This window comes from Protopterus annectens, chromosome 8.part0 (genome assembly GCF_019279795.1).
Source record: "Protopterus annectens isolate FY-2018-M chromosome 8.part0, PAN1.0, whole genome shotgun sequence".
Taxonomy (NCBI): domain Eukaryota; kingdom Metazoa; phylum Chordata; order Ceratodontiformes; family Protopteridae; genus Protopterus; species Protopterus annectens.
Genome location: NC_056741.1, coordinates 216,552,557 through 216,573,979, shown reverse-complemented (window position 1 = coordinate 216,573,979; position 21,423 = coordinate 216,552,557). Strand labels below are relative to the sequence as shown.

At 36.8% G+C, this 21,423-nt stretch overlaps 1 protein-coding gene across 3 annotated transcripts in view; it reads left to right on the top strand.

Annotated features, from left to right (window-relative positions):
• LOC122808704 (complement C1s subcomponent-like) overlaps nt 1-21,423 on the top strand; it is a 731,464-nt gene that overhangs the window by 434,424 nt on the left and 275,617 nt on the right. For all 3 annotated transcript variants that reach the window (XM_044079693.1, XM_044079692.1, XM_044079694.1), the window contains one exon: nt 9,151-9,288. In XM_044079693.1, the coding sequence (XP_043935628.1) occupies nt 9,151-9,288 (138 nt within the window). The remainder of the gene's footprint in view (nt 1-9,150; nt 9,289-21,423) is intronic.

Sequence of the window (21,423 nt, the reverse complement as noted above, 5' to 3'; positions counted from 1 at the left end):
TATTACCAACATTCTTGCTAAAAATTTTGTGTCACAGCAGTCCAGCATTTTGTTTGAATAATCTCTGATATGTCTGCTTAGCCCCTTTGTTGAAATAAGACATACATTTGTCCAGTAGAGTCTAAAAACAGTCTAATGACAGAATAAGTATCTGTAAAATTTATGGCTACTGGTGTTAACATCTGAAAATCCCTCGACTACATTGACAACCAGGTCTATAAACATTTGGTAGAGTACTCCTGTAGTTTGCTCATATAAAAGAAGAGCCTGATCACAAAAACAATATAAAATTGGACATGGCCAGTGCTTATGAAGATTATACCTTAGCAGATACTGACAACCAACACATTGGGTTATAACAAGTTTACCTGATGTAGCTCCAAAAAAAGGGAAGCTGGGAAAAACACTTGTGAAAAATGTGGTATAGAAGAATCCTATAATGTGTCCCTTTTACTATACTGGCCTGTACTCCATAAGAGCAAATTAAAAAATGCTGCTTCATGCGATTGAATTATCCATAAATATCCATAAATATTCTCTAGAGGCTTTCATCAATTATTCAGTAAGTATCAGTAAATATAATAAATCTATGTAGGAAATAAGGAGGACCCATGCAATAAATCATGTTTATTTATACTGCAAGCAACTGTCCACTCTCAAGGTCCAAGCCTGTTCCTGGAGCTAATTTTCATTTCCTCATAAAAGTGAAGCGGATGTGTCGTCTACATGTACTGGACATCATTCTTATTCACCTCTCTCTCTCTATATATATATATGTATATATAAACATATGTATAGATATATATATATATATATATATATATATATATATATATATATGTATATATTACTACATATGATTTAAAATTAGGAAAGTAAACTACCAGTAAAGAAGAGCAACAGAAGCTGCAATTATGTTTGACAAAGCTGGACATGCATGTAAATAGAACACAAAAATATAAACACTGATTAAATGAAGCAAATGACTTTTTACAAAGTGATTGCATTTATAAGACTGGGAACAAATACGTTGAAATGCATATGGTTTTATAAAGACTTAGAGATTTGGGCAATGACAAACTCTGCAACTCTAATTCAATTACTATATAAATAATATAATTAATGACCGCAACAAAAACAAAATTATTGGCCACATTCAAAAATATATTAAAATTAAGGCTTTTAAATGTCATGAAAACAATATATGTCAGTAATATTAGACGTAAAATAGAATTTGGAAACTGCCAGCAGTCCCTTAAAAGAAAAAAAAAGAAAAAAAAAAAAAAAAGATATATAAATATATATATATATATATATATATATATATATATCTGTGTGTGTGTGTGTGTGGATATATATATATATATATATATATATATATATATATATATATATATATATATATGTATATATCTGTGTGTGTGGATATATATGTATATATATATATATATATATATATATATATATATATATATATATATATATATATATATATTTATATTTATATATATATATATATATATATATATGTATATGTGTGTGTGTGTGTGTGTATGGCTGGTCAACGTCCAAAGGAAATTGGTATAGTGATGCTGAACAATGAAGAAAAATTATCTAAACTAGGTTATTTTTTGTAAAGTACAAATTAACACATAGTGATCTGATCTTAGTTGACAAGAAAAATCAAGAAAAATAGATAACCCTTTTATATGGGAGTGTTTAGGCTTAATACATATGGATGGCTATCTTGGTGCAGTGTTTAGTGTTGTTGCCTCCCAGCAACAGGTTTTTCAGTTCAAATCTCGGCTGGAGTTTTTTCTGTGTGGAGTCTGCATGTCCTCCCTGCAGCTGACTGACTTTTAAAGACATGCAGGTAAGTGCATGTGCATGTGTGTGTGCCTTCTATGAAGTTTGGTCTGGCAACCCTGCACCATAAAAACTCCGCTGCATCAATCTGTGGACAGGTGATCTGCTGTGGCGACCCCTAACTAGAAAAGGTGAAGGACATTGCTATTAACCAAATGAAATTGTGGAAATCCTTTAGTGCATATTAATAAAAATTATATAGAGAACATATTTTTGAAAACTACAATATTTTACCTATTGAAATTAGAATGTAATTGTAATAATTAATATTAATAATAATAATAATAATAATAATGATGATGATAATAATAATAATAACACTCTTTAACAGCCAATTGACAAACATTATGTTGAGATAATTTACAAGACAGAGCCAGGCAATTAAAGCATTATGCTTGTGCCTGTTTGATTATTGCATTTTATTCTGTTGCTCTCTGGTTACTGCAGTGCAAGACCCAAACTTCAGGAGAGGCATAATATCCGAAAAGATGACCAGAGTGAAGTAAGAGATAAATGTACAGAGATGTAAAGATGAACTTTTAAGTAACTTCACTCCCTTAGGTTACCATCCTGAAGCCAATGTTGAGTAAAACTTAAATGTTCAGTGACAGGTGCCTGTTCTGTTCCTGCAAGAAGATGGCATTATGAAGATCCCCAGTAAATCACATTTATGCTGAATACAGATTCCCTACAGCATCACAGGAGGAGAAATGGATACTTTGTGAATAGAATTTCGTTTCATCAGCCAGTCATCTGAATTCCAGGCTCTTAATTCTGTCCAGCCACCTTGGATTTACTGAATTATTTAAGGCCATTAGGAATTAAGAGACAGAAGCAGCTTAGCATTTTAATAGGATTGTAACATGCTCATATAGCTGGTACACCTGTACACCTGCTTAATAGCAAAACAAAAATACAATTACCAAAGCAGGAACTGGAAGGGATGGATGTGAAGACCTTCTTGCAAGCCTAAGCTATAATAAACAAAAAAAATCGCTATGCCTGTTTGATGAAGTTGTAACAGATTTTTGACATGCTATGTTTTAATAAAAAGGATTCCTATATTGCTTAACATAATTTTCTTTAATCTGAAATATAAATATAGTCAACGCACACCACTGTTTATGTGTAGCTCAGGTCTCACATCACAGCATACTGCATAGAGGCAGCACTTTAATCAGTCGAGGCTGTTACTAACCTGGCTGAGATCTTTTACTCTTTGAATATATTTCTAGCAAAACGTCACATCATACATTGTGGTTCTGATAAGCTCGTGATAGATGTGTGATATGTCTGCTGGGAAGGGATTAATGAAGGACAAAAAATCTGAAGGAAATATTCAACATAACAATGTATTGCTTTATGTCTACTACAGCTTAGCAGCAGCATTGTTTCCAAAATTCTTTATTTTTTATGCCAATAAATTTTTAATATACACAATAAAAACAGTTGCCTAAAAGATGATGACTAACCATAAGAATGTGACTAGTACACATAGGAAAGGCAGTAACATATTTGCAAAATATTAGAAACTATATATACAAAATAGATTCTCTACAATATATATACTATATTCAATAAAATGCCAGAAGCCCAATAGATGAGAATACAATACATTTAACAATGAGAAAGAAAGAAGAGGATTATAAAAGGATAATTAATTTTAATCGCAATGCAGCTGGTTATTTTCAAAGACAGAATATATATAAACACCAGTAAGTTATAATTCTAGAATAAAACCAATGAAAGTTAGTGCAATAGAAGCAAACAACTGATGGAAATTTTATACTGGTTGTTTATATTGTAAGAATACATTCAGACAACTTATTCCAGTAATTCTCCTAATAGGAGCATTTTGAAGGATTTGAAACAAATAATTTATGGGTTTATAAGTACTTGATAGCCACTTGTTTGAAACCATTCCAAGTAATTTTAGATCTATCCTTCCACTTCTGGGTAATACAGAGTTTAACTATTGAGAAAAATGTGATTAGTATACGAATATCCTTTTAAGCTAGCCCATTAATATGGATATGTAAAAGAGCAAATTCCTAGGAAAGTAGTCAACTGACTCCAAACATTTAGAAATAAAATAAAAACAATTACCGAAACCAGGGCAATTAACCATTTATTGCAATCCAAAAAACTTGCAATTGGAACAATAGCGCTTTTGCCAAGTAATCCAAAGGCATCTTCAGAGTTGTTCAAACATTCTCCCCAAGCAGGTTAAATACTAAAGAATGCTCATTGTATTACACAAGCACCTACCCACTCTTTTTGGCACTCAAACTTTTAAAAAGATAGTACATTTATCAAAAAACTATTGTTCTTAAAAGATACTCCAGAATTTATACATTGTATCAAAATATTTCCTAGTCATAAATTTCATTATGCTACATACTGAATCTATTTAAAAATGTAAAAATATGCATTATATATACTTTTTAAATAAAGACATAATTAGACATGTCAAACAATTTGATTATGTCTAATTTTAAAAAATGGCTTAATGGAAATAAAATCATTCAAGCCGGGTTCCATAGAAGCATTTAACTTCAATTGCCATAAAGATTCTTTGCTTTCCAGCAACAAATCATTTTCACCTCCGTGTTCATTCTTAAAAACTCTATCAATCACAAAAAACACAAACTTTTTGAAATTGATACATCTTTCCGAGTGTGTAAAAAGATCATTATGTATATCATTATTCATAATAGCCCTTACATGTTCACCTATCCTGTCCCTCAATCTACGAATGGTTTTACCCACATAGAAGCCAGGACAGGATAAGCAGGCAGCCACATACATGACATGCGTTGTGTTGCAACTAACCCTACCTGGGCATGAAATAGAAGTGTCACTGCCCTGAATAAAAACATAAGGTCCATCATTTATATATCTGCAAAATTTACAATTCTCACATTTGGACATATTAGATTTGTATACTAGTTTGTTTATTTTAGTCTCTAGTATATTTTTTATATTTCTCCCCCTACTGAAAACTATTTGGGGCTTTTTACCAAGAATTGTTAACATGTCCCCGTGGAAACATAGTTCCCAACATTGATTGACAATTCTGACAATCTTGGAGCTATTATCATTGTATTCCAAAACCATGGCATTAGTCGTATTACTGTTTTGTGACAATTTTTTATTTTTATCTTTAGACTGCCATTCAGATAATAAAATAGGTGCAAATGTTTGTTCCCTTTTCTTAATAACTTCTTTTTTAATATTCAACAATAATTTTAAAGGGTAACCCCTTTCCAGGAACATACCTATAAGATTGTAAATTTCTGTATGGAAGACTTCTTTGCTACTAATTATTCTTGACAGTCGTACCATCTGTCCTGTGTTTTTGACAGTATGGATGATTACTGACAAAATCCAGCAGTCTATTTGAATATGAAGCCTTCCTGTATATTGCACTTTGTAAATTATCCACCTTATTCGATAAACTAATATCTAAATAGTTGATTTGATTTTTATTCCATGTACTAGTAAACTTCAAAAAATCAGTAGTTCCATTGAGATATTTCACAAATTCATTCGCTTCATGCTGTCCCCTTTCCACAAAATTAATATATCGTTAAGGAATCTGCTGTAGGACAAAGTTCTCTTGTTATATTTTGTTTTTAAAATAAATTCAGTTTCCCAATCCAATAACACTAAATTGGCAAAAATGGGGTCACATTTTGCCCCCATTGCCACTGCTGAAATTTGATGAACAATTTCACATTCAAACATGAGAAAATTATTTTTTAGAACTATCCCCATGAAGTCAACTAGTACTCTAACTAAAGCCATATCTGAAACCCCCAAACTAATAATACTGTTTTGAAACATCTCAGTGCCTCTATCATGTGGTATTACAGAAAATAAATTGACTATGTCGATTGTCAAGAAACTATATTTGAAATCAATAGTGTTTCTAAATTTTGATAATCTACTCAAAACAGTGCCAAGAGTCCTTAATTATGTGGTCAACTTTATTTTGCAAATGCTTTAACTTGTTGTCAATCCACGCTGATATGGGTTCAGTTTTGGATCCCCTTGCCAAAACAATTGGCCTAAAAGGTGGATCCACAGTGGATTTGTTTGTTTTAGGAATGCCAAAAATCATTGGCAGGACCCACTTTTCCACTGTTAGAAATTCTATTTCTTTTTCGTTAATTTGTCCTTCCAAAAACATCTGTGATAGAATTATATCTATCCAAGAATATGCCCTATTCAGTTCATGCCTTGATGCTTGTGCATAAGTTAATTCATCATTTAATATTTTCTCCATTCTTATAACATAGTCTGTATAAGGCATGATAACAATACCCCCTCCCCTATCGGGGGTCATGATCTTTAAATTCTTGTTTTTAGCGAAAGACCATAACAAATGATTTTCTTCCTTTGTCATATTATATGTTCTTGTACTTTTAGTTTTATTTTTATTTTGGTTATTGTTATCACTATTAATAACCAATGTGTGAATCTGTTTTTTGCACATTCTTTCAAAGATTCTATTTCAACATTATTTGGGGGTACAAACGTACTTTTGCGACTCAGGGCATTACTTTCCGTCCATTGCCCATTTCTATCCTTGAAAAACATCTTTAGATTCATTTGCCTAGCATACATTTTTTAATTAACTAAGGTTCTAGCAACATTCAGATGGTACAACAGAATGGTTTTACCATTTACAATTATTCTGATCTGGATCTAAGTGAAGAATATTTTACATTGTTGAAAAAGGGCATGTCATTTGTTCCGAGTTCACAAGTGAATGTTGCTAGAACCTGTGTTATAAGAATGGAGAAAATATTAAATGATGAATTAACTTATGCAAGAGCATCAAGGCATGAATTGAATAGGGCATATTCTTGGATAGATATAATTCTATCACGGATGTTTTTAGAAGGACAAATTAACGAAACAGAAATAGAATTTCTAACAGTGGAATAGTGGGTCCTGCCAACAATTTTTGGCATTCCTAAAACAAACAAATCCACTGTGGATCCACCTTTTAGGCCGATTGTTTCGGCAAGGGGATCCAAAACTGAACCTATATCAGTGTGGATTGACAAGAAGTTAAAGTATTTGGTAAATAAAGTTGACCACATAGTTAAGGACACTTGGCACTGTTTGAGTAGATTATCAAAATTTAGAAACACTACTGATTTCAAATATAGTTTTTTGATAATCGAAGTAGTCAATTTATTTTCTGTAATACCACATGATAGAGGCACTGAGATGTTTCAAAACAGTATTATTAGTTTGGGGGTTTCAGATATGGCTTTAGTTAGAGTACTAGTTGACTTCACGGGGATAGTGCTAAAAATAATTTTCTCATGTTTGAAGGTAAAATTTTTCATCAAATTTCAGGAGTGGCAATGGGGGCAAAATGTGACCCCATTTTTGCCAATTTAGTGTTATTGGATTGGGAAACTGAATTTATTTTAAAAACAAAATATAATGAGAGAATTTTGTCCTTCAGCAGATTTCTTGATGATATATTAATTTTGTGGAAAGGGGACGAGCATGAAGCGGATGAATTTGTGAAATATCTCAATGTAACTACTGATTTTTTGAAGTTTACTAGTACATGGAATAAAAATCAAATCAACTATTTAGACATTAGTTTATCGAATAAGGTGGATAATTTAAAAAGTGCAATGTACAGGAAGGCTTCATATTCAAATACACTGCTGGATTTTGACAGTAATCATCCATACTGTCAAACACGCAGTGTAGTTAAAGGACAGATGGTACGATTGTCAAGAATAATTAGTGAAGAAGTCTTCCATACAGAAATTTACAATCTTATAGGTATGTTCCTGGAAAGGGGTTACCCTTTAAAATTATTGCTGAATATTAAAAAATAAGTTATTAAGAAAAGGGAACAAATGTTTGCACCATTTTTTCTTATCTGAATGGCAGTCTAAAGATAAAAATAAAAAATTGTCACAAGACGGTAATATGACTAATGCCATGGTTTTGGAATACAATGATAATAGCTCCAAGATTGTCAGCATTGTCAATCAATGTTGGGAACTATGTTTCCACAGGGACATGTTAACAATTCTTGATAAAAAGCCCCAAATAGTTTTCAGTAGGGGAGAAATATAAAAAAATATACTAGAGACTAAAATAAACAAACTAGTACACAAATCTAATATGGCCAAATGTGAGAATTGTAAATTTTGCAGATATATAAATGACGAACCTTATGTTTTTATTCAGGGCAGTGACACTTCTATTTCATGCCCAGGTAGGGTTAATTGCAACACGACACGTGTTGTGTATGTGGCTACCTGCTTACCCTGTCCCAGCTTCTATGTGGGTAAAACCATTCATAGATTGAGGGATAGGATAGGTGAACATGTAAGGGCTATTAGGAATAAAGATATACGTAATGCTCTTTTTACACACTCAGAAAGATGTATCAATTTCAAAAAGTATGTGTTTTTTGTGATCGATAGAGTTTTTAAGAACGAACACGGAGGTAATAATGATTTGTTGCTTGAAAGGAAAGGATCTTTATGGCAACTGAAGTTAAATGCTTCTATGGAACCCGGCTTGAATGATTTTATTTCCATTAAGCCATTTTTGAAAATTAGACATAATCAAATTGTTTGACATGTCTAATTATAGTCTTTATTTAAAAAGTATGCATAATGTATATTTTTAAAATTTTAAATAGATTCAGTATGTAGCATAATGAAATGTATGACTAGGAAGTATTTTGATACAATGTATAAATTCTGGAGTATCTTTTAAGAACAATATTTCTTTGATAAATGTACTGTCTTTTTAAAAGTTTGAGTGCCAAAAGAGTGGGTAGGTGCTTGTATAATGGAAACAGCATTCTTTAGTATTTAACCTGCTTGGGGAGAATGTTTGAAGAACTCTGAAGATACCTTTGGATTACTTGGCGAAAGTGCTTAGTTGTTTGAATTTCAATTTTTTTGAATTGCAATAAATGGTTAATTGCACTGGTTTTGGTAATTATTTTTATTTTATTTCTAAATTCCTAGGAAAGTATAGTTTTTCATAACCCATTTTTGCTAGTTTAACTTTTAGAGAATGCTGAGTTTATATTATGGTTTACAACTCCATAATATAAAAAAAAACAGATCAGCTGTGTAATATTTACAAAGAGAACAATCTGCATACAGGTTGAGGTAACATTTTTAAGCATAACTGGGATTAGATATGCATTATTTATCATTAATTGTATACAGAGGAGTTTTTTATAGGCAAAAATTAGATCATATATATGTTTTATTATTTCAGCTGTTGACTGTGGACCTCCTGAACAGGTTGATAATTCTGTTGTAGTATACCTGACAGAATCAGATGTAGACACATTTGGAGCCAAGATTCAATACATGTGTGAAGAACCTTATTACAAAATGGATGGCAAAGCAGATGGTAGGTAACTGTTAAATCTGAAATTTGCACACTCAAATGTACTAATTTATTTTTTTTAAAGAAGAACTTACTAGAAATCTGCTGTAAGAAATGACAAGTCAACAAGTTACTTGGTTCATTCACAGATATCTTCACCAACTGCAAACATTTCAGTGAATAAAAGAACAAAATGGAGTCCAAAAGCTCTCAAGTGCATGTTTATTCAAAAGTAATATTTATGTAGGGGCACCTCACATGCATAGGTGCACCCTACAACCATTTACTTATTATAGTCACTTCTGAGAGAGCAATTACTCAGAAAAAAGGCAACAACTTTTTTTTCAAAAAAATGTAAGAAATTTATTTTCCCATTCTTTTACAACTTCACAGAAGAATATGTCATATATCCGATTTATGCACTTACGTTTAATGAAAGAGAACTGCCCCAGTACTGAAGCTGCATGAAAAATTTAGACTACAATGTTTGTGGTGTCCTTGCCTTTGACTTCCAACTGCAAAAGATTGTATAGATAATAATGGCATCTATATTAGATGATCGAACTTTTAAAAGTTCGAAAGTCATATGGTCTTCACCATATGATTGAACTTTTAAATGTTTGAAAATCTAATAAAAAAAAATAAACCACAGAAACCTACTTGAATGTTTTAAACAGGGTGGCAAGCCCCCCTGCACCCCACACCCCCACTCTTTAAATATACCAACTCAGAGATTGCACTACAGTGCAGAAAAGGGAAATCTTCCTATTCTACTCTGTACGAAGATCTCCATTGAAATGTCCGAACTTTTAAAAGTTCGATCATATGGTGTCGACCATATGAAGTTTGAACTTTTCAAAGTTCAATCACATAATATAGACCCTAATAATGTACTAAATTTTATAAGTATTAATGATGTTAAAATATGATTGTCTTGAAAAGTGTTTACATTGGTATAAAGAAATGTGTTGTAGAATGTATGTACTTTTGCCATAACTTGGCTGACTTTACAGTATTTTGTGAAGCAAAAAGAAGAAAAGATAATTACAGGCAAACATTCTAAAAAGAAAATACATTTATCTGCACAATTTACTTGTAAATGATTATATATTAAAGGAGCACATAAAAAATGAAACTTAAATGTGTGTTTTGTAGCCTGATACTCTGTTACTGAAGCAATTATTTGATTATTTTTATTTTTTACACACACACAAACACATACAAATACTCCTGTGCAAATGCACACATGCATGCATTCACAAACACATACACACACATGCATGCATAAACATGACTATAAGAAGGGTATTTTTTTTTATTTCATCCAATGCTCATTCCTTTCCATTTTCTAGAAGAAAATTCTGATTTCTCCCAGACAGCAAGGAGAAAGCTTAAGAAAGTCCAATTAGCTTCATATGCATTAACAGAATGCTTTTAATCTTGAAAATAAGGAAAAGCTCAGCAGTTGCCATGTAATCAAAGTACATCTTTTCTGCACTGTATTAATTTTTTAAACATATGCCTTTGGAATGCACCTCACACTCTGTTATTAATATGAAGGAGGTCTTTCTAATTTCTTATAATCACTGGTGAAGGAGCTGTGCAGGCTATCCTGTCTTGCTGTACTTTTCAACTTCTTGGCACAAGAAACCTGGACAAAGCTAAAATTAATGTTGGGGGAACAAAGGCCCAAAATCAGGAACAGAGTTTAATTATTTTATGTTTGCACTAACATGAACTTTCTGAATGATATAACATCAGAAACCCAAATGTCTCTCATTATTAATTAATTTCAATCCTCTATGATTTGCCAGAAAAATGGAATTTGTATGAGGAATATAGCAAAAATATGAGACAAAAATGTGGACATTCTGCAAAAATCTGGACAGTTGAGAGAAACCTTTATCACTAAAGAAAACTTTAACCATCTCAAAAGGTGAGTCAGCTGCTCAAATTTTATTGAGCAAGATTGCTGCTAGGGAATCTACTCTTCTGCCAAGTCATCTCATGGAAGCTGTGGTAGTTGCAGCTGTCCAGCAACCTTCTTCTGGGATGGTGTTTGGCATTTCCACTTAGGATAAACTCATGACTGTCTTCAGTAGTTCATGAATAGCAGCCAGCAAGCCCATCCCTTGTCCAACATGAGTGGCTGTGACCAGTCTTGAGGCTCTCAGTCCAATTATATTTCAGATCAAGGTTTCTTCACTCATGTTTGAGAGTTTTCCATTTTTCTTTCAGGTGGCCTATGCTACTACTGTGATCAAGAAAACCTTGCTGAGATAACTACTTCCCTATCTGCATCCTTTCTTTTCATGCAAGGGTTATTGAGAAATTGTGAATGAGTAACATATTTAATAGTCAGTGGGTTCATGGGTCCTTTTTAATCAGGGGAGCACACTAGCCATAGTGCAGAATGTCCTAATGGTTTGAAACCAGTAGTAGTGTATTTTACCAGTCATCCTAGATCACTATGCAGTATTTGATACAATAGATCATGATCTGTTGATTGAATATTTACATAACATATTCTGGTATCTTCTTCATGTAGATAGACTGCTTGGATCCTACCTCTCAGGCCACATTCAGAAGGTTTCTTCTGGAATTAATATTTCTTCATTCTACCATGATGTGGAGTACCACAGGTCTTTATCATAGCTCTGATACTGTTCACAGTACATATGTTTCCATTAGTAGTTCTTATTAGAGGGAGAGGGCTAGCTTGCCACAGTTATGCCAGTGATACCCAGCTGTATCTCTCCTTTCCACAAGATGATATGGCAAGTATGTAGACACTTGGGTTCTATATTACATGAGCGAAGCTTTACTTAATTGAATAAGTAAAGCTCAAACTTGTAATATCGAAACCATAAATTGTCAAACAGCCAATTTAACCCAGGGAAACATTTCCCTTGGCCATTCTGTAGAGTATGCCCATTTCTCCAAATATAGATGCGACAATTGCTGGTCACCTTGATGTCATACAAGCTTGGCTTAATTCTAATCAGTTGAAGTTTAACAACTCCCAGAGTGAGGCCATGACCACCCATTCTAGCTTAGAGAAATATTTTGACCCTTTATTCCATAATTATATAATATAATACTTGCTTGTAATAAGCTTGATGCTGTTGATAAGGTGCACAATTTAGGTGTTATCCTGCACTGTAGGCTTACAATTTGGATGCGAATATTGGTTCTTATAAAATTGCCTTGATTTAACCTATGATGCATATCAAAGATTAATCATCTCTTACCTCTAGGATGACTTTTCAGTAGCTGTTCATACCTTGGTTTCCTCCTGACAGGACTACTGCAACCCACTATACCTGTAACTGCCTAAAACTGTGTTTGTCTGTCTGCAAATAGTATAAAACTCTGTTATTAAGCTACTGACAAGTACATCTTGTTTTCAACATATTACACATATTCTCACAGCCTACATTGGCTTGCTGTTCATTTCAGAATAGTGTTCAATGTCATAGTGATAACTTATGTGTCTATTTACATCCAGGGTCCCTCTTACCTGAAAATGTTGAATGGAGAATACTGCCCCATCTATACTTTGTTCTCAGATTTCCAAGTGCTGTTAGAAGTTCCATGGGTAACTTTTGAAACATCCTACATTCAGTCATTTGCCTTTCAGACTCCTAACTTGTGGAGTTTACTGGCAAGTTTGTCTGGGAGCACCCATCACTGGCCAACTTCCACTGGTCATGTAAAACTTATTTTTGATATAGTCTTTGGTGATGTGAGATAACTTGTTTGTGTGTATTCTTTTAGGTATTTATGTTATTGTTTGATTGTTGGTTCATAGGTAAGTACTAGGTTAGCTGCCCTTGCAGACCATTTTAAGCTTAGCCAGTTTCTCATTTTGTGCAACAAATAAACTCTCCAATTTGCTTATAGATTGGCCTTACTCATCCCATGGACGATAATTATATATTAGTCTAATATGAATAAATGTGATCATACCATAGATAATGTGAGAGGACCCATGCATTGAATAAAGCATTTAGGAACTGCCTATATCCATTTGCAGTACAGGAGGCAGTTCTGGTGTAAATTTTATATTACCCATCCATAGATCTAAGTTGTGCTTGAAAATGGACAGGGGAGTCTGTTCCTCAGCAGTGGTATCCTCTGCAAAATATACATGTCCCTCCAGACCATTCTGTTGATGCTGCAGAAGAGATTTAGATGCTAGACCAAGTATTTGATTCCATTTGGCTTTCTGATGTGCAGTAACTCCAGCAGTAATGGGTCAGAGCATGCCATGGATGCCAGACACAGGTCATCTCTTAGTGGGTCTGTTAGATAACAAGTATAGTGTAGTGACCAGTCTTTGAATTGGTCCTTATAGGACATGTTGCTTAAACCTTGTATCCTTTTAGTAAGGTATCTCTCTGGGTGTTCCAGTTATTGCAAGTGTCTGGACAGATGCATGACAAAGGGGGCATTATATTAAATGATTGGCCTAATGATGGCTGAGTAAAGGGGGACAGTGACATCCCTAGATTTAGACACAATCCCTTTGTTTATAAGCTGTAAGCTGTATAATATAGAAAGAATTTGTTACCACAATAGAAACATGTTTGTCAAAAGGTTACTGTTCATTTAAATTCCTAAACCCTAAACAAGCAGGTCAGCTCTTAGGGGACTGTTGTCAATGTTGTAGTTCCTGGAGGTAAATGACTTCCCAAAGGATACAATAATGCATTTTTTAGCATTTAGGCTCAGACTGAGTTTGACACCAGTTGTTTATTTCAAATAAACATCCTGCAAGATGTCTAAGTTCTTTGGACTTTTCAATGACTGCTCCTAGATTGCAGTCATCTGCGATTAGTCTGCCAGAACCCTTTGGCATTGGCTTTTACTTCAGAGAAAGTAAATGTCAAACAAGTGAGGTCCCAGCACAGAACCCTGGGAGACTCCTCTGGTGACTGATCTCTTTGTGGAGGTAACTTCTTCTGCTTTGAATATCTATTTCCAATTTGTGAACCAGATGGCAATCCAGCAGGTGACATAGGGGTTTATTCCCAGAATAAGGGAGATCATATTGTCTTTCTTTGTTTTATTTAGTCTTTGTATTATATTTACCATGTCTTACTAATTTATTTTTTCTTTTCATTTTTGTTTATTCATGTAATCACTGTTTTGGGATAAAATACCTTAATAACGTTGAAGCTGAAGCTGAAGTCATTATCAGTCAACAGAAGATACAGGGAGTACCTATTTATTACATCTTCAGATGAGCAGAATTTTTTAATATAGCTATTGTGGGATTCTCTTAAAATAGTGATGCTCAGCCTGTGTGCTGGTGGCATAGAGAAATACAGACCATGCAGGAATTTAATAAAGCCTACATGGACTTTTTTCCATGTAGGCATCATGACATGTTGCTTACATGAAAGTAAGCAGGTTTCAATCCAGTAAACAGAGTTGGGCAATGCACACTCACTCGCCAACATGGAAGTAGTTGTAGCATGCAAATTACCTCATAAGCAGGTGAATTTCATGCAAATGAAGGATCCAACAAGCAGGCAGCCCTGAAGACCCTGTGTTGGTGTCTGTTGTGTACATGGAAAAATTTCATGTACAGGATGTTATACAGAGAACAGGAGCTGTAAAAACTTATGTAGATGGACAGAAATGGTGTAGCATACACAGATATGAGTATAACAATCCACCGTGTGTCCAAAACTATATGGGAAATAATTTCAAATAATTTTATTATTTTTTTTTAATTATGTGGGTGTGTTTGCATGGTGCGCCGCAGTGTGCAAACAAGCTTTTATAAAAAAATAAATAAAAAACAATGTAAAAACCAAATTTATTAGATGTGACAGTAATTTATTTTAGGACTCTGCTTGGAGTATCTACAGTGGTGGAATGGTGCTGTTGCTATCAAGGCAGGGCCTTGAACCGTGTAGTTTACAGATTGTGTGCACAGATCCCTATGCAAAAGAGGTTAGGTTACTGAATAGCACAAATGAGTATTCGTGTCCACAGATCCCATCCATGTAGGCACAGAACCATGCTGGTGTCCAGAGAAGATGAAGCTGACATCAGAAGGGATGTGTCTGAGGACTTGTAAGCTCATTGGAACTCAGCGGCACCTGTTTGCGTGGCATATTGCTGTGCTCGACAGAGGGGTGTTCCACATCTGCTAAGCTTTGTTTACCTTTGGGGCACATGTTTCTGCATGTTTCTGAATGTTTGAGTGATGCATCACCTTGCTGAGCGTGACCTTTCATGTGGGTGTGTGCATTGACTGCTGAGCATTGTTTACCTTTGCGGCGTGTGTTTGCTTGGAGCACTGCAATGTTGAGCAAGGAAGGCTGTCAAAAGAATTGGCTGAGAAAGCCAATGATATATTAATTACTGATAATCCCTGTTTCACTTAAACTAGGGCTATTAACAGTCCTTAATATTGTACTTGGCAGGTGGAATGCATCATAGGTAGCCAATCACACAGGGTGCACATATAGCAGAGCACTATAAAGGTTGCATACACCCTACAATCTGATTTCAACCTCATAATCTACACCAGTAGAGTTGCAGACTTGGGATTTTTAACTTAAGGAATGCTAGGGGCTGCTGCAAGTCTGCTACATCTGTATGTGCTAGATGCTGAGGTCAGTGCTGCTGCTGACAGCAGGCCTAGACTGAGGAGAAGAGTGCAGTCCCAGGGTATCCTTCCATGGGCTACATGAGCTGGAGATTGTAGAGTGCTACAGGGTGGACAGGGACATATTACAACAACTCACTGAGCTCTGCCACCCACAACTCAGACCCAGAGCCAACAGAGGGGAACCCATCCCAGTGGAAACAAAGGTATGTGCAGCCCTTAGGATATTAGCTACAGGTATTTTCCAAAGACCAACTGGGGATATGATGGGAATCTCACAGGCATTAGCATCCAGGGTACTCCACCAGTTCCTGGATGCCATGCTACCACATGCCAGTGAGTACATTTATTTTTCCCTCATCCCTGAGGTGAGAGCAACACTTCTACCATGTATCGCACTACCTTGAGGTACTTGGTGCCATAGATTGCACTCATGTATACATCAAGGCACCACCCAGTGAAGAGGGTAGAGTGTATGTCAATGGCAAGGGATACCACTCCATCAATTGCCAGGTCGGGTGCAATGCTCAGGGGCATCATCATGAATGTGTGTGCTGGTAGCCCTGGCAGTTATCACAACTCCCATATCTGGCACACATCACAGTTGTTCCAGATGTTTGCAAGGGGGAACATCCTGCATGGCCACTTACTGACGGATGTTGGCTATGCACTGGAACCATGGATGATGACACCCATCAGAAATGCACATACACACCCACTGAAGAACATCACAATGAGGCACACGCACAAACTAGGAACATCATAGAGCGTGTGCTTAGGCTGCTGAAGTCACGGCTCCAGTGCCCTGATATATCTGGTGGATCCCTGCAGTACTCTCCAGCCACAGGTGCACAGATGTTAACAGTATGTGCCATGCTACACAGTATAATCTTGTGGAAACAGTGAAGCAAGATCAACAAAGAAAAGGGATACACAGCCCCCCCCCCACCAGTGCCTAGGTTCCCACAGCCACACCCACAGGAGGACTCAGAGGAGGAACCTCCTAAGAATGTCCTAATAGACAGACATAGGCATGCCCACTATGCCCTGGCCTTGGCCAAGAGGTGATGCATAGCACATGCACTGACAACCTAGGGCCCTAGGGACTGACACCTTACTCCGACTCACATACATATAATAAAAATGATGCCAGCCAGCACACACAACCTGCACCTTACCATGTATTGGCTGTGTACTACTTGCATCAGGCAGAGTTAGCCCACAACTACAGGTCTGTCATCTGCTGCATTTGCAAGGTAAGTCACTCATCTATACACCACTTGTAAGGGGTACTAGAATATGGTAGCATATATAGATGGACCTGCTGCACGTATGCAAGGGAATATAGTAGGCTATTAGGCTACTTGGCGAAACAGGTACTATGCCCAATAGTATGTGCCCCATAGTATTTATTAGGCCATATGTCTGGCAAATACACTACATTATTCAAGGAAGATGGCAAACACTGGGGTCACGGGACAGTTACACAACTGTTTATGCTAACGGATCATGGGCTGGTCATCCCCCACCACCAACGCATCAGTGTTCCCATGCAACTGCTTTAACAGTAAGTCAGCAATGTTATTTATATCAGCAGACCAGCCAATTTCAGAGCTGTGATGTAGAACCTGTCCACACGTTGTAAGTCTCATGTAACACAGGGATGACAATGTATGTCTGTATGCTGTTGACTGCGTGAGGAATGACACCTCTCTGTCTGGCAGCTGATGTGGTTCACTGGACTAGGGACTTTAATGAGTGATGGTGTTGATGGTTTGAATCTAGCAGCATCCACATCTTTTGCATGTGAGGTACTCATATGGTGGTATTTCCACAGACTGTCATACCCCTCAATCTGTTACTGCAAGAAAGCTCGACAAACTCAGAGAGAATGTGGGGACAGTGGTCCAAAGCTACAGATAGAAATTACCCATGCTCTGATTAACATAGAAGGAAACTAGTATAACAGCAGGTTGCAGCAGAACAGAATAGCTGCAGAATGTAAAGGCCATCACCTGAATATGTCAGTAGTTAGTACAATTCAGTGACAGTATTAAACAATATTTTACTGGAACACCACAAATGTATGAGGAAAAGACCAAACATATGCAGTGAAATGCTAGACAATCTGCAAAAAACATGTACAGTGAGAGATATGAAGACTGTCACTCTGTGTGTGGTGTAACATTAAGCACCCCAGTCACATGTTAAGTACAGCACAGAGCCAGAGAATGTCATGGGCAATTTCAGGGAAGTGCTGTACTGTGGAAACAGGTGCAGCAGCCAATGTCTGCAACACACAAAATCCCAGACTGGAGTACAGGTAGATCTGGCCTGGGGGCACCTTGTAAGTGCAGACAGTCCCACTGGGTATGATCCTACACTTAGCTAACTTGAGCAGAAGTCTGTTGCCTCTTCATCACAAAGACCAGCTATGTGGAAATATGTCTATACATACAGGCAGCTGTGTATACATATTTGTCTGTTCCTATCCCCCTCACACATGATATATATATATATATATATATATATATATATATATATATATATATATATATATATATATATATATATACATATATATCTACAGTATGTATGTATATATGTGGGGATGTAAGAATGTCCCCACATACCCTCGGAATGCTGAGGTTATCTGCACTCACGCATCACAAAAGTCATCCAAATGAACCAGACCAAGGCTGCAGCAGTACATAATCCACTCACCCACAGACCCTTGTGGCTGTGGAATGTCATCTTGTAGACAGACACAGGTGAGCAGGTGGTGTAATGTACAATGGTTTCAATGCATACATTGGCAAACCATTTCCCAGGCACATGTTTATCTATCTAACTGCAACCAGCCACATATGGCCATGCTGGTAACTGTACATACATAGCAGGGATATTAGCAGGTATCTCACTCCTAGGACAATGGATACAATAACAGCACCAAGCAATATCACTCTGTAGGCCAGACATGCTGTCTAATACAAGGCTACTTTGTGTACTCCACAAGTACTGTGCCTGTAATCACATATACAATAGACATAACCCGTGGCACATGTGATAAGTACTGCGAGCTATAGTGTGTAATAGTAAATAGGTAGGGGTTCTAATCTCACATCAGCCAACTGTTTGTATGTGTGTGTGTGTGTGTGTGTGTGTGTGTGTGTGTGTGTGTGTGTGTGTGTGTGTGTCTGTGTATGTGGAAATATATCCCCTTGCAGCACTGCAGCACTATGGACATGTCCATATGGGCTATCTCCGTGCAATGGTTATGAATTTCCTGGCCCTGTGACTAGCTTATGGCCTCTATGTTACCATATTCTACAAGGCCTGCTGATGTTATCCATCTTAAGAACATTGGCAGACAGTATAATATCAGATGAACTCTGTGGTACATGTGATAAGTCCTGCGAGCTATAATATGTAATAATAGATAAGTAGAGGTTCTGATCTCACATCAGTCAACTGTGTGTGTCTGTGTGTGTGTGCGTGTGTGTGTGTGTGTGTGTGTGTGTGTGTGTGTGTGTGTGTGTGTGTGAATATATCCACTTGCAGAACTACAGACATGCCCATATGGGCTATCTCCATGAAAAGGTTATGCATTTTATGGCCTGTGACTAGCTACTGGCCCTAACTTTCCTTCCTCTGCATAATCATAACTAATGTCTGCCACCTGTCTGACCAAGACACAGGATATTTGTAGATGCGTCAACTCCATCACCGCACCTTCTAGATTTGTAAGTTCAGAAAACCGAGATGACACATATCAAGGGTAGCAGACATTATCACAAAGTATGAATGCATGATTACGCTGACTGCCCCCATCGTCCCTGATAGACTGTTCTACACATATGCACCTAGGGAGCCATGCATGTATACTGCTGTACCTTGCTGACATCATATTTCTGCTGTGCTGCCATGCCATCATGCTGCTTTATTGCTGCCATGTGTCCATAGTGTATCCCCTCAGACTCCTGCAACAGAAACATATGCAGGTCCATGACACACCTGTCATTCTGTTACACTCACACCAGTCCAACATCATGCATCAAATATACACAAAAATTTGATATGTAGTCATGACACATGCAAGCATACAGTGCCTGTTGTAACCCACAAGTGGCATGGCAAAACAATACTGCACTACACAAGTACATGTTAAGTAATATAGTCACCCTGCGCATCAGACACATATTTGCATTTCCCTGCATCGATGGCATGTATGGCAGGTATGTGGCACAAGTGTCATCACATGTACTGGGTGTGCTGTGGAGGTGCCAGAGGCATAGGCTGTGCCAAACAGATGACAGCATGTATGTGAGTCAGGAAGGGGTGCTGGTTAGATGGGCCATGGAGAAGTGCCATGTGTTTCTGTTGGTGACCTGCATGTGACAATGATGTTTGAATGTATGTGTGTATACAAGCAAGCCCAGTGTTAGCCCTACACATGTGAATGTTGGACAGCTGTGGACCATACATGGTAGAGTTGACAGTTCATCATCTCTGGCCATGAACACAGAAACTGGATCTGCCAGGAGTAGCACTGGCACCACCATGCCCAAGGTCAAATGCAGTGATAGTTCCTATGAGCATCTATGTCACTCCATCTATGTGGGACCTTGCCAGCTCTCAGGCTATAGTCAGTGTCTACACTCAATGATGCCATAGTTGCCACACTGTCCTGTTCAATGTCACCACCCTCTGACTGTCCAGTATCTGTTACCTCTGGGGACTGGGTATGTGTAGGCATACTGACTGTGTCCAGTGACAATGGGGGCAGAAGAGGGATGTCAACCTCTGGGAGAGATTTAGCCCCCCGACAACCCCACCTGTGCCTCACTATGGCCACCATCATTATCAGAGTCCAATAAGACACTGGCATCAGGTTGTGAGTGGGATAGACTCCAACCCCCCTGTTAACCTGTGAGAAGCAAGACAAAAGCAGTACATTACCACCTGCACTATTATGTATGGTAATCCACACAGACTCATACTGATGAGGATCCACAACTGCATTACCAGTCCCACATCTCCTCATCTTTGCTGCCATGCACAACAGATAAACTCATAGCAATATACACAGACAGGTCAAGTCCTTTATATTGTCCACTTCAGCTACTTCCAGTTAAAGTTGCCAGTACAATCTACCTGTAAATTATGCAATATGACTCTATACGTGAAAGAACTCCACATAAAACCCAGTACACCTGTTTTGAGAATGATATGCCAGTACTAGTGTCACTGACTCGGGTACGTACCATCTCCCTTTTGTGTTTGAAATGGCATCTTGGAATAATTGCCTCATGTATACCAGGCTGTGTAGCTGCTCATAACTATAAGTGCAAACACGTTGATAGTTGTTCGAATACACACTTGTGATTACCCAGTCTATGAACTGTAGTTAACTGCTCCAGAATGGAACATACAATTATTCTACTCTGGCTAAACACAACATTTGTACATAGGGCAATATGGCAGCCCTTAACTTTCATGGGGTATATATGATCCATAAAAACAGTATCACACTT